The sequence below is a fragment of the Gymnogyps californianus genome, chromosome 1, assembly GCF_018139145.2.
Source record: "Gymnogyps californianus isolate 813 chromosome 1, ASM1813914v2, whole genome shotgun sequence".
Lineage (NCBI taxonomy): Eukaryota > Metazoa > Chordata > Aves > Accipitriformes > Cathartidae > Gymnogyps > Gymnogyps californianus.
Window position 1 is genome coordinate 178,183,536 of NC_059471.1, and position 16,438 is coordinate 178,199,973.

Consider the following 16,438-nt stretch of genomic DNA (forward strand, 5'->3'; position numbering starts at 1 on the left):
AAAAGAATTAAAACAATAACAAATCTATTTTTCTGCCTTTTGCATTGAGCATTTGGCACTACTGCAGATACAGCTTGTGTGAAACGCAGGCTTGTCTCCTGTCACCAAAGTCAGGAAACAATGTGAGACACCTTCCCATCTGCTGCATTCATGCAGAAACAGGAACATGTTGCTCTGTTTTATTTTGTAATTACCTCCTGAGTGCCCAAAGAAGTCTTCCTTCATAATTCTTTCTTCTCTGACACCTAGGTTAATATCAATTCTTACCTAAGAGCTACTTGCGGCAGAACCAAAGGTCACGTTGATCTAAACTCTTCAGAGTTTGAAACCTTTCTATCAACTAGTTAATTTAAAAAATAAATAAATGAAAGCAGTACAAAAGGGGACATAGTTGTTAAACAGTGAATAAGTTTTCTGGAGGACCTCCTTTTTGGGTGTCCTACTAGAGAAAAGGAAAATTAATTCACTGAAACTACTGAAGAGAACTAAATCCCCACCTTCTGAAAACCATATGCTCAAAAAAGTACTCAGAATCAGCAGTCAACAGGCTTTTTATTTGACTGGCAAATAACCTGAGCAAATTATCTACAAGAGAATTTTATGTTACACTTACGGGGTGATCTGCATCCAGCTCAGATCCATACATCAAAACTCTCTGTGAGCACTTGTCTAATTCAGATATCTTCCTGGGGAACCAAGGGACACAGTCGAGATCTGTAGAAGACAGAATGTGAGTTGAATGGACTGGAGTGTAAGACTGTGGAGATACCTGTGCAAAACATTTGTCAGTGTCTAAACCAAGTGATACAAAAGCAGCCTTGCCTTCTTCATCAGTCCAGATGTTTTCTGGTGGATTGAGAGATACGATATTAGTTTGAAACTTCAGTAACTGGATTAGTTCATTAAATTCTTTCTTACTGCAGTCACAGTCCACAAAAATTTCCACCTCTGAGTTCCTTCTCTTCGATTTTCGTGATTCAATATGAACCATACTCACATGTTTCTCCTGTGGAAAGATGAAATAATGGATGAAATACAGACGTACCACCTAGAAGGGCAATATTGATGGCATATTCCTCAGGAAAGTTTTTCCCAGTTATTAAAAGGTGTTTCCATTGAAAGTACTCACTTTGTATTTACACAAGTAGTTAGTGACGCTTAATAAATACTGAAGACAAAAAAATCGGCATACTGAAAGTAAAAATAAAACTATTATATTTAATGAAGAAAGTCAACTAATTATTTAATTTTATCTACCAAGACAATCTCTTACAGAGGACAGTATAAAATCATAATTTTTAAAAAAGAAAAAAAAAATCTAATGCAATTTTATATTTACTTTTACTATAAATATTAAATTCTAATGCAATTTTATTAGGCAATGTACATAATAACAATGTTAATTTAACTAGATTTGAGTGTGCTTCTTTAAATAGATGCTATTAAACACATACTAAACACATATTAAACACATAAGAGATACTTCAGTATCTCTTATGAATGCGTGAGGAAGAAAATATTTTTGTGAGGATAACTGTATATCAGTCCTCATCTATCTTTCTTGCAGTAATTATCAATAACCCAAAGTGTTAATAGTAATAAAATTGTAATAAAATTAAAATCTAATTCAATTTATTCTCTATTACAATGTCCCCATCAAAACTAAACGATGCAACAAACACAAGCGTTTAAATACTTCTAGCATGAAAACTTTCCTATGGAGTATCTCTCCCACCACAACTACTGATCTGCCAAGGGTGTCATACAACAACAGATAACCATAATTTGTTATGGCTGACCTGATCTAGTGTTGTGATAGCCTTGCTTCAGAACAGGAGGTTGGACTAGATGACTGCTTTCAACCAATACTTCCATTGACTCTGATTTTTCCTTTTTTTGCCAGACAGAAACTGTTACTTTTCACAACTATCCTTTCACTTACTCAGTGAAGCCAATAAAACATTTTTTGACTTCCAAATGGGGAGAACTCCGCGCTTGTACTTCCACTTGCCTGCTGTATTTTACATAAATGTCCATTTCAGATGAAGGTCCCCTCTGGTACAGCCAACCAGCAGTCTCTGCTTTTACACCTCAGGATATACATACATAATTATTTCACTGGCGTGCTCCGTAAGGTATGTATATGGTGTATCTCCTTAGCTAACCCATTCATGTAACAAATTCACTCTGATCTACCCCAGGTTGAGTAGAGAACAAAATCCTGTGCTCCCCCTCACGGTACTCAAATTGTTACGTGACTATGTGAATGGGGGTGATATCTCTGCAACATCTTCCAGCCATGTTTCAAGATACCAGAGTGAGTTATATGCCTGTTCCCAAGAAGGGGGAGTTGATGTGTAAATCCAAGAGTTCAGGTATGAACCCATTCAAGCATTTAAGCCAGAGCTGCTGTTAGACACCTAACCCTTGGAGAGAAGCTGCACTGAAAACATGACTCCTTCTGCAACTCCTATAAGCTCACTTAGGCTTCCCATCTTCCTGTCAAACACCCTGCTTCCTGGCAGCCTCCCTCCCGTGGGTCTAACTCACCCCTTTTCCTTGGCTGGGGAATCTAAGTATCTACATCAGCCTTGGGACTCTGCTCCCAGTGCCAGCTCCTGTGAGTTAGGATTGGTATTGCCCAGTGCTCCCACACTTACGCCCCTCTGATGGTTTGGCTTTAGAGGTAGGCTCCAAGCCACCTCCTAACTTTCTCTTCACTGCACTGCACAGACTAAACAACCTAAGACTTTTATCATACTGCTTTGCTTTCGCTATCCTCAGACATGCCTCCAAGCCCTCTTCAGTTTATGAATACGGCAAGCAGACTACGTGCAGTACCAGCGGTCCGACCGAAAACCACCGACTGCATGGGGACCTAGATGGGAACCAATACTTCACAATTTACGTTCTAGTTAGACATATAAAGCCCTGACCCTGCAAGCACTTAAAGGTGCATTTAACTTCGTGACCAAACATTGTCCTGCAGCAAGGCTGCCACCATCAACTGATTGTATGTAATTTAGATTCTGAACTGCTCTCTGAAAGTGCCTCCTTTCATTGGGGCCTGCACAGACAACTTCAAATCTAATTTACGGTGTTGAGAATCACAAGTCGGAAATCTAAAGCGAATGGTGTGAACATCAGCATCACTGTTAAACTTTATTCCAGAAAACCCTTCACGAGCCCAAAATGCTCTGTTGAATGGTCCATAAAATTTTAAGTTACTTCTATTCAATTCTGCAGAGTGTAACTGCACTCAATTCCTTCCGCCACGGTCCATTAGATTTATACCAACAAACAACCTGACCTCAGTAGCCTTCCTCAGTCCAGTCAGCGTAATGATTTGTAAGCTTTACCTGGAAGAGTCGGAGAGCTTTCACCAATCCACCAACTTCATTCTTCAGTGAAAACACCACGGCTGTCTTTCCACCTTCAGAAACAGATTCACCTTTCCCATTTCCCTTATTCCCTTTCTTTTCCTCATTCTTCCCAGAACTCGATCTGTTTAGCTACAAATGGATAAAGAACAGCATCGTCTCAGATGCAAACAGGCATTTCCCAAAGTTAAGTCTTTTTATGCAAGGAGAAATTTTTGTTAGAAAATAGCTGAACGGAACTCATCCAGACTTAATTTAAAAGGTAATGCATTTACTTGAAACCAGAGTCACAGGTCAAAGGCAGCTGTTAGAGATGATTGTGTAAGAGGCCAATCCATAAAAAAAACCTTAAGGAAAAGCATACGAATGTTTGGGATACAAATATGATGATATTATTAGGGCAATGCTATCATTAGTAATAAATATGAAGCAAATGAAGATGGTCTAAATTACTGCAAAGCTTGTAGTGATGCTATTTTAACCGGAATATTGCTGCAAAATTGCACTGCAAAATTGCAGTGATGCTATTCTAACCTGTACCAATTTACGATGATTTACACTGGTCTGTATTTTTGTATTAACCATTAAATTTAAAACATAAAGTTTATGTTCTCTCTTGTAGTACAATTAATGTTGCCACGTAATGTCATTTTTCCTGAGAAAACAAAACCTCTGTTGATTTTACAAACAAGGACAGAAATACAAGCATAGACTGTATCATAGTATACCAGGTTAGAAGGGACCTCAAGGATCATCTGGTCCAACCTTTCTTGGCAAAAGCACGGTCTAGACAAGATGGCCTAACACCCTGTCCAGCTGAATCTTAAAAGTGTCCGATGTTGAGGAATCCACCACTTCCCTGGGGAGATTATTCCAATGGCTGATTGTTCTCATTGTGAAAAACTGCACCTCCCATAGAAGATGAGCTGGCTGAGGAACTCAAAAAAAATACAGAAAATGATACCATCCTTGGCCACTCCTACATTCTTCTCACAATTTGGGGGTCAAAGACTGCTTTAAGCCAAATTTCCGCCAGCATTTTCCGCCAGCATTTTCCAAAAAATATAATTTTATCAGCTTAAATCTTGTTGAGATGCCAACAGTACAGCCTTTATAGATGATTTTTATAAGATCGACCACGATTTTCAAAAAACAGGCTGCGTCTTCCAATACTCAGGTTATGACTCCTGGAGAAATTAAAACTCCAGTGAGATGCCAACTGCTTTTTTATCATCCATAATACAGTCACTAAAAAAATGTGAAGATAGAAATTAAGAATCGTATACAACTATTCCATGTGGATTAAATTGTCCTTTAGTAAATTGTAAAGCAGCTTACTGAAAATAACCTGAAAATGAAGTTTTTAAACAGGTCTCATAACACTTGATGAAAGCCAAGTTAAATCTCTCTTCTTATTTTTTGCTTACAGGTAGGTTATCCCACTTGTGTAATGCCTGTGGACCTGCGATGATGGACTTTAGCAAAGGGTCTCCCTGTGCTTCTAGAAGATCTTATGAGATTTTATCAAGTGCTTCCCGACCCAGCAAAAAATTAGTAAGCTTCAGCCTGATTCCTTTTCAAACCGGATTATATAAAATGGTTTTCTTAAAAATGGGTATCGCTGACAGTGACAACGTATTTGCATCACACCCATCTTAATGCATCCAACAAGGTTCATGTCAAATTGGTTTACTTTTTTTACCTGATCCTAGTCCACTCTGAAATATCTCCCTCTACTGAATAGAGAGCCCACAGCTCTCAAGTCAGCTTCCACTGGGTCTTCTGAGATTTTTTTTTTAAGTTCCAAGAATGCACTGAATGGTGGCACAAGTGGTACAAAAGCCACTCTTTAAACAGCACAGGTTAAACCAGCCACACTTAAACTAGTTACTGGACATGCTAAAAAGTCTCTGTGATCTTTTCTCATCATTTATTAGACCACATAGAAACAATCCGGAAAAACAATTATGTTTGTAGAACGATATATGAAGGGTTTCAAACATGTTTATTTTTTAGTAATTGAGCTTACATGATTCTGCTTTGTATGAGGTTTGGTCAGGGATAGTTTAGGGGAAGGTCCCTTTTGTTTTTAACTTCAATAATATTTGGGATTTGGCTGAGTCCTTTTCACATACATCAAGCACACAACCTCCGCATGAAGTGACAAAGGTGCTATTTTTATAGCATCCATGATTTTTCACTGTGTGCTGCTTTCTGGAAGCTACGTACCGAGGATCATGTAGTCAACTGAGCGTCTGAGAATCTCAATACTATCGATTCCTCTGGGAAATGAGAGCACTTGGCAACTTCCAAGACTGTCACAAGTTCCCTAATACTCTCAAGTGAGCACTACCCGAAGTGATGACTGAAAGACCCTCTCAAGCATATGAAAACTAGAATACCTATTTGTTATGAGCCCAGTAGAAGAGGCTGTGATATTGCAAGAACTCAAATCTTATCAGCCATGCTCATTAGTACACTTTGCAATTAAATAATGACTAGCAGATCAATTTTCCTAATGAAAATTAATTACTTGGAGCATGTGCAAGTACTCAGGAATAAAAGTCATCTGTAGCAGCACTCAGTGAAGAAAGTAACTCAAATATAAAGACAGTAAAACAAATTTATCCCATTTAATTTAATATTTCCAATAGAAGCAAAGCATGTACAAATAGGGATATTTCACATTTTACTATAAAGACAATAGGCCAGTTCACAACTGGTACAAACTGGTGTATCCTGTTGGTCTACTCAAGTGATCTGAATCTTCATGTGTTGCAAAATTTTATAGGAGGCAAAGTCTTCATAATCCTAAATATTTCACACACTCAGAGCAGATTACATTACTAGCACCTATTAACATTCTTTACTCTTATTAAAGTACACCTATTCAAATACGTTTACCTGTAAGCATACAGAAGTTTATCCCGTGCACCCAAGCACCTGTTGCACCCATATCATCATCTTACAGAGAACTGTTTCTACCTCCTGAGAGGGTTTTCAACAGGGAAACGGCACATCCCCTGCATGATGCTCCCGCACATTCTTGCACCCCTGCTAGTCGGCAGAAGCTCGGAAACCTCAAAGCCAGCTGCTCGGCAATGAAAGTGCCATAGGCACCGATGCAGATTAAGTGCATGCTATTTGCATATTGCCAAAAATGTTTTATGTATCATGCTGTGAGGTTTATGAGTGCCTCGAAAAGACGGATTCTGCTGACGCATATAGTCCGCATACAGGACTAATCAAAGCCTTTCAAAACTGAAGCACTTAAAACCACCTGAACGGGACCCCAATGCTTTTATGTTATTCCACTAGCAATATGGTTCACTTCTGTAGTAAGGCTTGTATTTCTAATGAGACTTTACTATTATTCGAAGACATTTTTAAGGCAGCGTTTTGAATGAGGACCGATTAGCCTGCAAAGTTAGTTTCATCGGCCGCTGCAACTGCTGAAAAAACCATTCACTTGACGTTAAAGTTAAGAAGAAGGGGGACGGCTCCCTGGCACCGGGCCCCCCGGACGGGCCGACGGAACCCGACCCACCTGGCAGCTCCCCTGACCCAGCGGCTCCCCCGCCTGCCCCCGCCGCCGCTCCCCCCGCGGGGGACCCCGGCGGAGAAGCCCCGCTCCCAGCCCCACCACTTACGGTGAGGCTGCCGACGGCGGGGCGCTCCTCCGGCAGGGCCGAGTCCAGCGAGAAGCCCCTCCGCGCCCAGTACTTACTGGAGAACATCATCATGGCGGGCTGCATGGGGCCGGCCGGGCGGGCGGGGGGCAGCGCCGCGCTCTGCCCGCCTCGGCCCGCGGCGGCTCCTTTTATACGCCCCCGCGGAGACTGATGGAAACCCGATTAGGGGAGACCCGTCTCCGGGTGACGAGAGCCGCCGGCAGACAGACGCCCACGGTCCCCGCTTACCTCAGCCGCCGCCGCGCACCGCCAGCGCCGCCGGGGCGGGACGGGACGGGGAGCGGTGTCGCCGCCGGGCGCTGCCCAGCCTCACCGCCCCCACCCCGGCAGGAGCCCCCCCAGGGCCGGGATGGGCGGCGGGCGCCCCGGGGGAGCGGTGCCGACCGCAACCGCGGAGGCCCCCGCTGCGGGGCGGCTCCCCCCGCCTGCCCCGGGGGCTGCCTTGGGACGACGCCTTCGCCTTCCCCTCACACCGCTGCCCGCCTCGGCCCCGCGGCCGGGCACGGCCTGGCCCGGCCGCCTGCTTCGGGCAGGGAAACAGCGCTTTGAACCCAACCCGGGAAGTCAGAGCAGCCTGCCCTCTCCCTCCACCGTGGGCAGGGTGGGCACCAGGGCAGGGCAGGGCTTACAGCCCCGGGGCACGCTGCCCGAGGACCCGGTGACTCTGGGCGGCCCTGGGGAGCAGCAGGCTCAGCAGTGCCAGGACAGGGCACAGCGGGGACGTGGGGGCAGCGTGCCAAAGAAAAGTAGGGGCTGAGTTTCTAGACAGAAAAGTTGGGCAGAGATTTTGATGTGAGAAAGGCTTTGGTGTAGAAATTGATTTCTCTCCCTTTTATAGAGTACTGCTTTGAAAAACATAGGCTGGCTCAGAGAAGATATGTTAAGGGATAGAAATTATATCTCGTAATGAAAGACTTAACATACCTTATATATTGAAGGGTGATTAGTGACATGCAAAGAGTACTTCCACTGAAAGAGAATGCTTAACTGGAGAAAGCTTTTTAACCAAGGCATCAATGGCCGTGGTTTCTGCCTGAGCTGTGTAAGGGCCAGCCTCCGATCGTAAGACTCCCTTCTAACCACAACATCAGTAAATCAGTTAATCACCTACGAAGGTAAAGCAATCCCATATCGAGCCTGGAGGTCTTTTATATTTTTATGTATATGACAACTTCACTTGTCTCTGAAATACTTACGTCTCAGGGTAAAGATTTTTTGTTGTTGTTAAGAATTTGTTTACTACTTAATTTCAGACTACTGTTAGCTCAGAAATCTTAAGTGAGCAGAAGGCAACTGCTGAAACAATAACTTGACTGCAGTGTTAAGGTACTGTCTCAGCCTCCCAACTCTACTTGTGAAATTGTTTTATGATCTTTAATTTCTCTTACACTAACATTCTGAGGTCAAACACTCATTTTGTCACCTACCATTGTCATTTGCTCTCCCTACAATTTTCCTCCTCACTTCTCCCATTTACCAAAACTTTTCCATGACCTACTTTGAATAAACAGGTTACTTTACAGAGTGTAGGACTGAGCAGCACATCTGGATTGGGAGCACTATTTCAGTAAGTTTCCTTCAAATACATAACACAGTTTTCTGTTCCAACGCACCAGGCGGGGGAAACGGTCACTGCTTCCCCTTGAAAAGCACCATTGGTGACTCGCCCTGCAGCCTCCCCGAACAGGGGCAACCTAGCTGAATACGACAGCTGGCATCACGTGGCCTTGACTTTGTACACATGCAGATCACACAGACTGAGAGGAAAAAGTTAAAATCAGATCCACTGAAGCCGAGACGCTGGGCAGGGGGCTGCACAAGGCAAGTAGCAGGAGGTATCACTCATAGGACTAAGCTTCATGTCATATCTAACTCTCAGCTGCAGATTGCCTCCCTTCACAACCTCAATTCCTTTAGCCTTGCTAGGCTCAGCATCTTATAACTCACGTTTACATACCTGCATCATCTGGGAATTAATTTTGCTCTTAAAAAGAGACCAACACAAAAGCACAACAGAAGATTTGAGACCATCTCATAGCTTCCATGGAGTTTCACAGGCTTTTACCATTTATCACAAGAAAAAAAAAAAACAGCAAAAGCTTCCAGTCTGAACTGGCCGTTGCCAGTCAGATGACCCTCTTCTTAAAATGGACGGTCATGCTCGATGTTCAGGACTGGGACAGGTTCACAGCTGCCTCAGAACTTGTGGGAGGCCTGAAGCAAACCCTTTTAACTTCACTTCTCCAGAGTTTCCCATGTGTGAAATGTAATAAGGATCCTTTCTTCTGCTTGACAATAAGATTGTAATAATATTTGATTCTTCTACCTGCTCCTGTAATGCAAATCAACCATTTTTGTTATGCTAACCCACAAAGTTTTACTTCATTTTCCCAGATAGGGGAAAGCAGTTCTACATGTGATAGTTCAGTCTCATATCCGAAGTTATCAAGAGATATTCTCTGTCATGTTTACTCATTATTTTTAATAATGGGAAGCACGTCAGAGTCTTCAAACTTTGATATTCCTACCTGCTATGCCTGAGATACCTAGGCACAGTTACGGCAGTTGAACAGCTTACAAGAGTGAGACCGCTTAGCGCTCTCCAAATGCTCCAACGACGAAACCAAGCTCAAAAGAGCAGGCTTGTCTCCTACCGGCATGACAGAGCATGATTTTATCTACTGTTAGACGCTAGCTCTGCAGCTGGGACATCACACAAATCAATGACCCTACTACCCAGTAGCCTTGCTATCTATCACAGCTCTGTGCGGTAACTAGAGCGTGGCGAAGGTTTTCTGTCTCTCATAACCTCTTCAGGATGACTCATGAATGCAAAACAAACAAAGGTACGTGATGTCAGCAGGTACTTATAACACGCAGGGAAGACTAACATTCAACTATTTTAACCATGCTGCCTGCCCATGAATCCCACAGAGAGATTGCTTCTCCCTGGGAGGACGTTGTTCTTTTGCAACTTGTATTTTGTGGGTGGACTTTCCCATATCAATGCGAGATGGAAAGACATACATTTATGGACTGAAAATGTTTATTTCTTCTTTGTTTTAGCTACAGTACAACGGAACTGGCATATGGCTCTGGGAATACTGCTGATTTGTTTAGAGCTCAACTAATTTTTCTATAGTTCACAGTGCTGTATACGTAACACAAGTGAACACTTAAAATTGCTGGCCAAAAAGTTGAAAGTTCATTGAAGCAGCTATTCAAAAATATCTATTCTAGAAGGTATTTCAGGATGCCACACAGCAATCTTATTTCACTTTGGGAAATGGAGTTAACGTTGATAGTAAGAAATAAAGAGGTAAGCTTCCTTTTATTTCTAAAAGGCATCTTATTGCCTATAATCAGAATTCAGAAACTGCAAGATCCTCTTTAGTTTACGCACACGTATTTTTCTCTCCTCTCATGAGAGAACAGTCACCATTGTCTGAAATCCTAAGCTATGCACTTTTAAAGCTTAAAAAATTGCAGAGTTCTCAAGTGGCAGTTTAAATCCAAAGCAAGTAAGTGAGATGTTTTCAATGTTTGAGTCATTTTTCCTCCTTAGACATACTGACTGTCCATTTCAGTGTAGTTTTCCTTAAAACTATTTGTAACATTTACCATAGTTTGATGACATATACTAGCAACCTTAAGACCTTCCATTTCATTTTAACAGGAGGATAAAATTCACAGTGCAGAGTAGCTAGTATGCACTGAGAAATAATCTGAATTTACCTCTGGCTCTGCCAGATCACCACCAAGTCTTTGTCTACAGGCGTGCTACAGCAGGAAGGAGAACTTTCAAGTCATTGTGTGGCAGAACAGGGAAAGAAATGAAGCTATGAAAAAGTATCAAAAAAGCATAAAGAAAGATGGACTTCACAAGGATCTAAAAATGAAAAGAACAACATTATTCAATGTAAGGTCAAAAAGGCAAGGAGAACAGATACACATTATTAATGCAAGAGATGTTGACATAAGCAGAAAAAAGAAGTCTCAATACCTAACCAAATCACAATTTAGTTGGTAAAACAAGGACTTTGTGAAATAATTGACAAGTGTACTAGCCAAAGGAGATTCTTCAAAGAAAGATGTACAATCTGTTCCCAGATTATCAAAGATATACACACACCAACTCCAAAGTCCATTTCTCCGAGTGATACAGGTCTGCTGAAAAATCTGTGATGAGAATGTCACTTAATTTTTAAGTCATGAAGATATGGGGAGCACAAGTTTTCAAGCAGCCAGCAAAACCATCCCAAGTTCGACTAGGACTAAGGGGATTTTAATCAACCAACAGCTGTTGGGAAAGGGTATCTACCAAATGACAGACTGGCTAGGAAGATCTGGGAATACAAATGATAAATTTTGATCCAGGATTTGGAAGAAAACAATGAAAAGAGAGGCTCTGGTAGATTTGAGCCAACAGAGAGGAACTGGTTGAAAATATTATGCAGAAGGTGGACTGTGTGACAATGAACATAAAATGAATTCACGATCTTCAGCAAAAAACAGTTCTGAGAAGAAAGCACAAACTGACAATTTCAGAAAAGAGGACTTCATAAATTCAGTTATTACAAATCCCAAGGGGAGGAAACCTAGAGCAGAAAGACAATTCTTTCCTTGCTTCAGGAAAAAAATAATGTTTCATCAGGAAACTGTTTCACTGTAGAGGAAGTGTAGTCTTCTACTACACTTTTACTAGTAGTATCATAAGTCATTAATTTGTCATTACCTTCATTTCAAAATGGAGCTTACAGGAGATGAAAACTAAGACCAAGCTACTAAATACAGGCAGCATAACACATTAACACATAGACAAAGGCTGTGGTGCAAAATTCAAAGTAATTAGTATAGGACATCAAAAGGAATTTTTTCTATAAATACAGCAGCAGCCAGAAGAATTGAAGTATTAGACCACTAATGAACACAAGGAAAAGACAAAACAGAAAAATTTTAAATAATCTAAGTATTTAATGCCTTTTTTTTTTTTTAATATCATTCTTTTCTAAAAGAATGAACTGTGACCAGGGGTCTATCATAATGAGTAGCAAGGGCAAAGAGGTAAGCTCTTAGCTTTTAACAAGATGAAACCATGTTGGAGAATACTTGGGATAAGTCTGATCATAGCAAATGACTTGGCACAGAATCAATGCTTACAGAGTAGGCTCATCAAATCCCTGCCATCAATAACTATTTTAAGAACTCAGGAGATGGACAAGTGACAAAAGACTGGGAAAAGGCAAAAATTATGTCCATTTTCAAGAAGATATTGGGGAGGAGGAAGGGCTGAAGAATTATGGACCAGTCTGATTTCATTTGTTTGAGAAAACAGAAGTACCGAAATTATTTGTAAAGACCTAGAAGATAACAGATGATTAAACAGCCAAGATGGATTTGCTGAGAACAAATTGAGTCAAGCAAATCTCATTTCCTCTTATGACAGTCCTGTGGACCAAGGCAAAACAATACATGTCATTCATCTTGATGGTAGTGAAGCATTTGGCATGGTCTCTCATAACATTCTCACAAGACAGATAAGGAAACCAGGTCCAGATGAAACTAATAGATTGGACAAAGGGGTGGGTGCACTGTTAAATGGAAGGGTGCAGAGAAAGGGAGAGCCACAAGTACCTACCCTCACTCCTATACTATTTAATAATAGCTTAAATGACCATGTAGAGACCACCCGTAGATTCCCAGACTGTACCTACCTCAGAGATGGTGTAACAGTTACAAAATTTAAAGACATCTTGGCAGGGCGAGGGCTACTTCCAGATGACCAGCTGCACAATTACAAGAGCAGGCAGAGTTCATGTGAAGGGAGTCGGAAGTTACACAAAATCACCAGCTGCACACGATCATTCAGTCTGCCCTGGAAGTCCAGAAACACCTGAAAAGTGCTTGCACAACAAACTGCAGGATCTACAAAGGTATCCTCCAAATGGATTAGACAAGCATCTGGCAGCAGACATGCCTTCCAACAGGAGATAGTCTAGCTAGTCTATTATTGACAAGATTTTAAAAGTGCCTTCCAATATTGCAACTCTATGATTTTAACAAACTTGCTGTATGTATATACTCAGGTATATACCTCATGGGGAAAAAATGTATGGTATGATTGATCTGGCTAAAAGAACTGTTTAAGTCTGAAATTTATCAGCTCCTTTACGCGGCTCACCATACATTGCACAAATTAATCATACCAGCATAAAAGATGTAGCGGCACAGGGCAGAGAACAAGGAACTGGGACTGCCACTTTTGGTAGCAGTAGTTGTACTGTTTTGCTGCTTGAAGAATTATTAAGTCCCTGAACTCAAATATCTGTACCTTAGACTTTCTTGGTCTCCTGCATCAGTTACTTTAACAGTAAAACCAGAAGAGTGTATGGAAGCTCTCCAAGACCAATGCCCAAAGGTGGCATGCACCCATGTAGCCTAGAGGACATTTGGAGCAATTCATACACCAAGAGTGTTTTGGAAAAGTTTCTGGTGTTGCATCTCATTGAGTTATGACAAGCAACAGAACAGCTGAATACAAGTTGCTTATATGTAATACAACTGTTTTTTGCATCAGGTCTAGATGGGCACTTAAAAACTGTCCTCTTCAATAGGAAGGATTGATTTTTTTCTAACATGATCTCAGACACCATCAAGAACGGCTGTCATCACACCAAACTAGGTCAGGCTGGGATGGAGTTAACTTTCCTCATAGCAGCCTGTATGGTGCTGTGCTTTGGGTTTGTGCCTAAAACGGCGTTGATAACACACCGGTGTTTTGGCTGTTGTTGAACAGTGCCTGCACAGCATTGAGGCGCTCTCGCTTCTTCCCCCGGGGGTGGGCAAGAGGTTGAGAGCGGACAGAGCCAGGACAGCTGACCCAAACTGACCAAAGGGATATTCCATACCACATGCCATTGTGCTCAGCAATAAAAGCTCAGGGAAAGGAAGAGGAAGCAAGGACATTCATGGTCATGGCGTTGATCTTTCCAAGGAACCTGCGCTGAGGCCTTGCTTTTCAGGAAGTGCCGGGACATCTGCCTGCCGATGGGTGGTAGTGAATGAAATCCTCTTTGTGCGTTGCTTGCGGGAGCAGCATTTGCTTTCCTTGTTAAACTGTCATTGTCTCAATCCATGAGCCTTCTTGCCTTCCTTCTATTTTCTCCCCATCCCATGGGAGAGGGGAGCGGGTGAGGGGCTGCGTGGGTGCTTGGCTGCTGGCCCGGGTCAACCACAACACACAGAGAGGAAACAAGTGACTGCCATTTGCTGAACTGCTAGCCTGAGCAAAAATTTAAGCTCTACACAATGGGGCTCTGCAGTTAGTTGGTTAATAACAAGAGATATATATGGAAACAGTCTAAGAACTAATATTAAGGTAGGGTACCTTAGCCTGTATAATCAAAATATACACTATAATCTAATTCCTTCAAAACAACCCATCTAGAAGACTTCATTCATTTGAATTACATGGACAGTTTGAAATATATATTTGATTCAATTGTGAAATTAATTTTGGATGAGGCAAAAAGTGGCATCCTACAATGTATTTTTTGTTTGCAATTCATCAGAAAATTCAATTTGTGCCAAAGACATAGTGACTTAACATGAAAAAATAGCACACATTCTCTAAAAAATAGTTTAAGATTAAAATCCTCACTTCAATGAAAAATGAAATTCAAGCTTAATTTATACAAGGCCTGCACTGCAATAACATCACCTAATTGAATAGCAGACATTTTCAAGTCCCACTAAACATGAAGCACAACTCATCTTTTAACACCATAAAAAAAGCATTTGAAAGCATCTTTAAATCAAATAGCACACATATATGAAATCTGTTAAGTGCTCAGTTATGTATCTGTGTCCCATCACCTTCTTAATGCTCATATACAGTCACATCAACTATTGAGCTAGACATAGGTATGTAATTGCACATACAGAATCAAGGGTTCGGATTTCCTTCTTTAATCCCAGCCACCATAGAGCTGCTCATGGAATTTCTCTCATAAGAACAAGCACTGACCTCTCCGCCATGTTCTTTCACACAGACAGAGATGGCACCAGCAACTGACTAGAAACGTTAAGAAAACAGTCAACAGATTTGAAAAATATATTTTAAGATCTTTAGCCAGCCACAGACAAAAATCATGTTACCAGCCACTTTTCTACAGCTCACAGACTGAACTTCAGTTTTAAGTTGCATCTACACAAGAATATTAACTAAAACTGAGTCCGAGTAGTTAACACACTTCCTAGACAAATTACTACTCCTGCACACAGCCCACTTAATTACTTTTTTCCAATCCCATTTGTAACATCAATCAATTCGCAGATGCACTTTTAAAATTTCACTAACCTCTTCAGCATTGTCATTTCTGTTGTCTAACAAGGAACAGGTTAAGGAGAACATAGATTTTACCTACAGAAATTTAATCCCAAACTTGGCAAGGCTTCATTTGCATCGCACTAGGATGCATGAGTCGTGCTAGCGGTAACAAAACTTGTTCACGGTCCAAATTCTGAATGCCAAATCATTTACAATAAAATCTTTTTTCAAGTTAGGCAAGAGTCTTGTAACAGAAAATTATTTAGAAAAGTGAGGGAAAAGTGCCGCACTTATTTTGAATTAAAATATCTCAAAAAGTGAAAGCTAGAATACCTTTTACAGCTTTCTGAAAAGTTTCAGCAATGGAGATTTGATTTGGTGCTCAAGAATATATTTAAAAGTAGTGAGGAATCTGATTCCTCACTGCTTTGGCTGACTGGGGCCAAAGAATTTTATAGAGTAATACGTGAAGAAAAACTAGAGAGAATAATTGAAGAGGCACCATCAGCATCTTAAATTTGTCCACTAGAAAACTGCAAAGGTTTTAAGAAAAAACTTGTTAGCGACAAAACTGGGCTTGTTGAACATTAACACCTTAATTTTAATTAAACTACAGATCAAAACAAAAACATTGCTAATACAATCAACATCACAGTACTTCCACATCTGGTTCTTAAAGCAATCGGCACCTGTTACAACGTGTATGTAGCCTTTATATTCTTCAGGAAGATTACCCACAACAATGAATACAAAACCTCCAAATCCAACATGGGTTTGAAGGCCACTGGCTACAATATTCACTGGGTGCAAACGCAGTCATTATAGATGAACAGAACAGGCACACATTTGCTAAATGTATTCAATACAGCTGAAGCATTAAGTGATTACTACGGGCAATTAAGTATAGCATCATCCTTTTATAGGGTTTTTTTTTTTAACCTCCCAGTATCAAAACCATTCTATAAACATTCACATTGGTCCAAACTTCCAAGAAGCTTCAGCCAGTTCTCCTTTTTGTAAGCTATCCTCTTGCCCTC

The 16,438-nt window shown here is 41.2% G+C and overlaps 1 protein-coding gene across 1 annotated transcript in view; it reads right to left on the reverse strand.

The window, feature by feature from the left end:
- TPH2 (tryptophan hydroxylase 2) overlaps positions 1-7,135 on the reverse strand; it is a 51,983-nt gene extending 44,848 nt beyond the window's left edge. Inside the window, exons 1-4 of the mRNA XM_050904226.1 lie at positions 7,031-7,135; positions 3,360-3,512; positions 823-1,006; positions 614-714 (exon numbers count right to left, since the gene is read on the reverse strand). Coding sequence (XP_050760183.1) covers positions 614-714; positions 823-1,006; positions 3,360-3,512; positions 7,031-7,135 — 543 coding nt within the window. The remainder of the gene's footprint in view (positions 1-613; positions 715-822; positions 1,007-3,359; positions 3,513-7,030) is intronic.
- Positions 7,136-16,438: the final 9,303 nt, after the last annotated feature.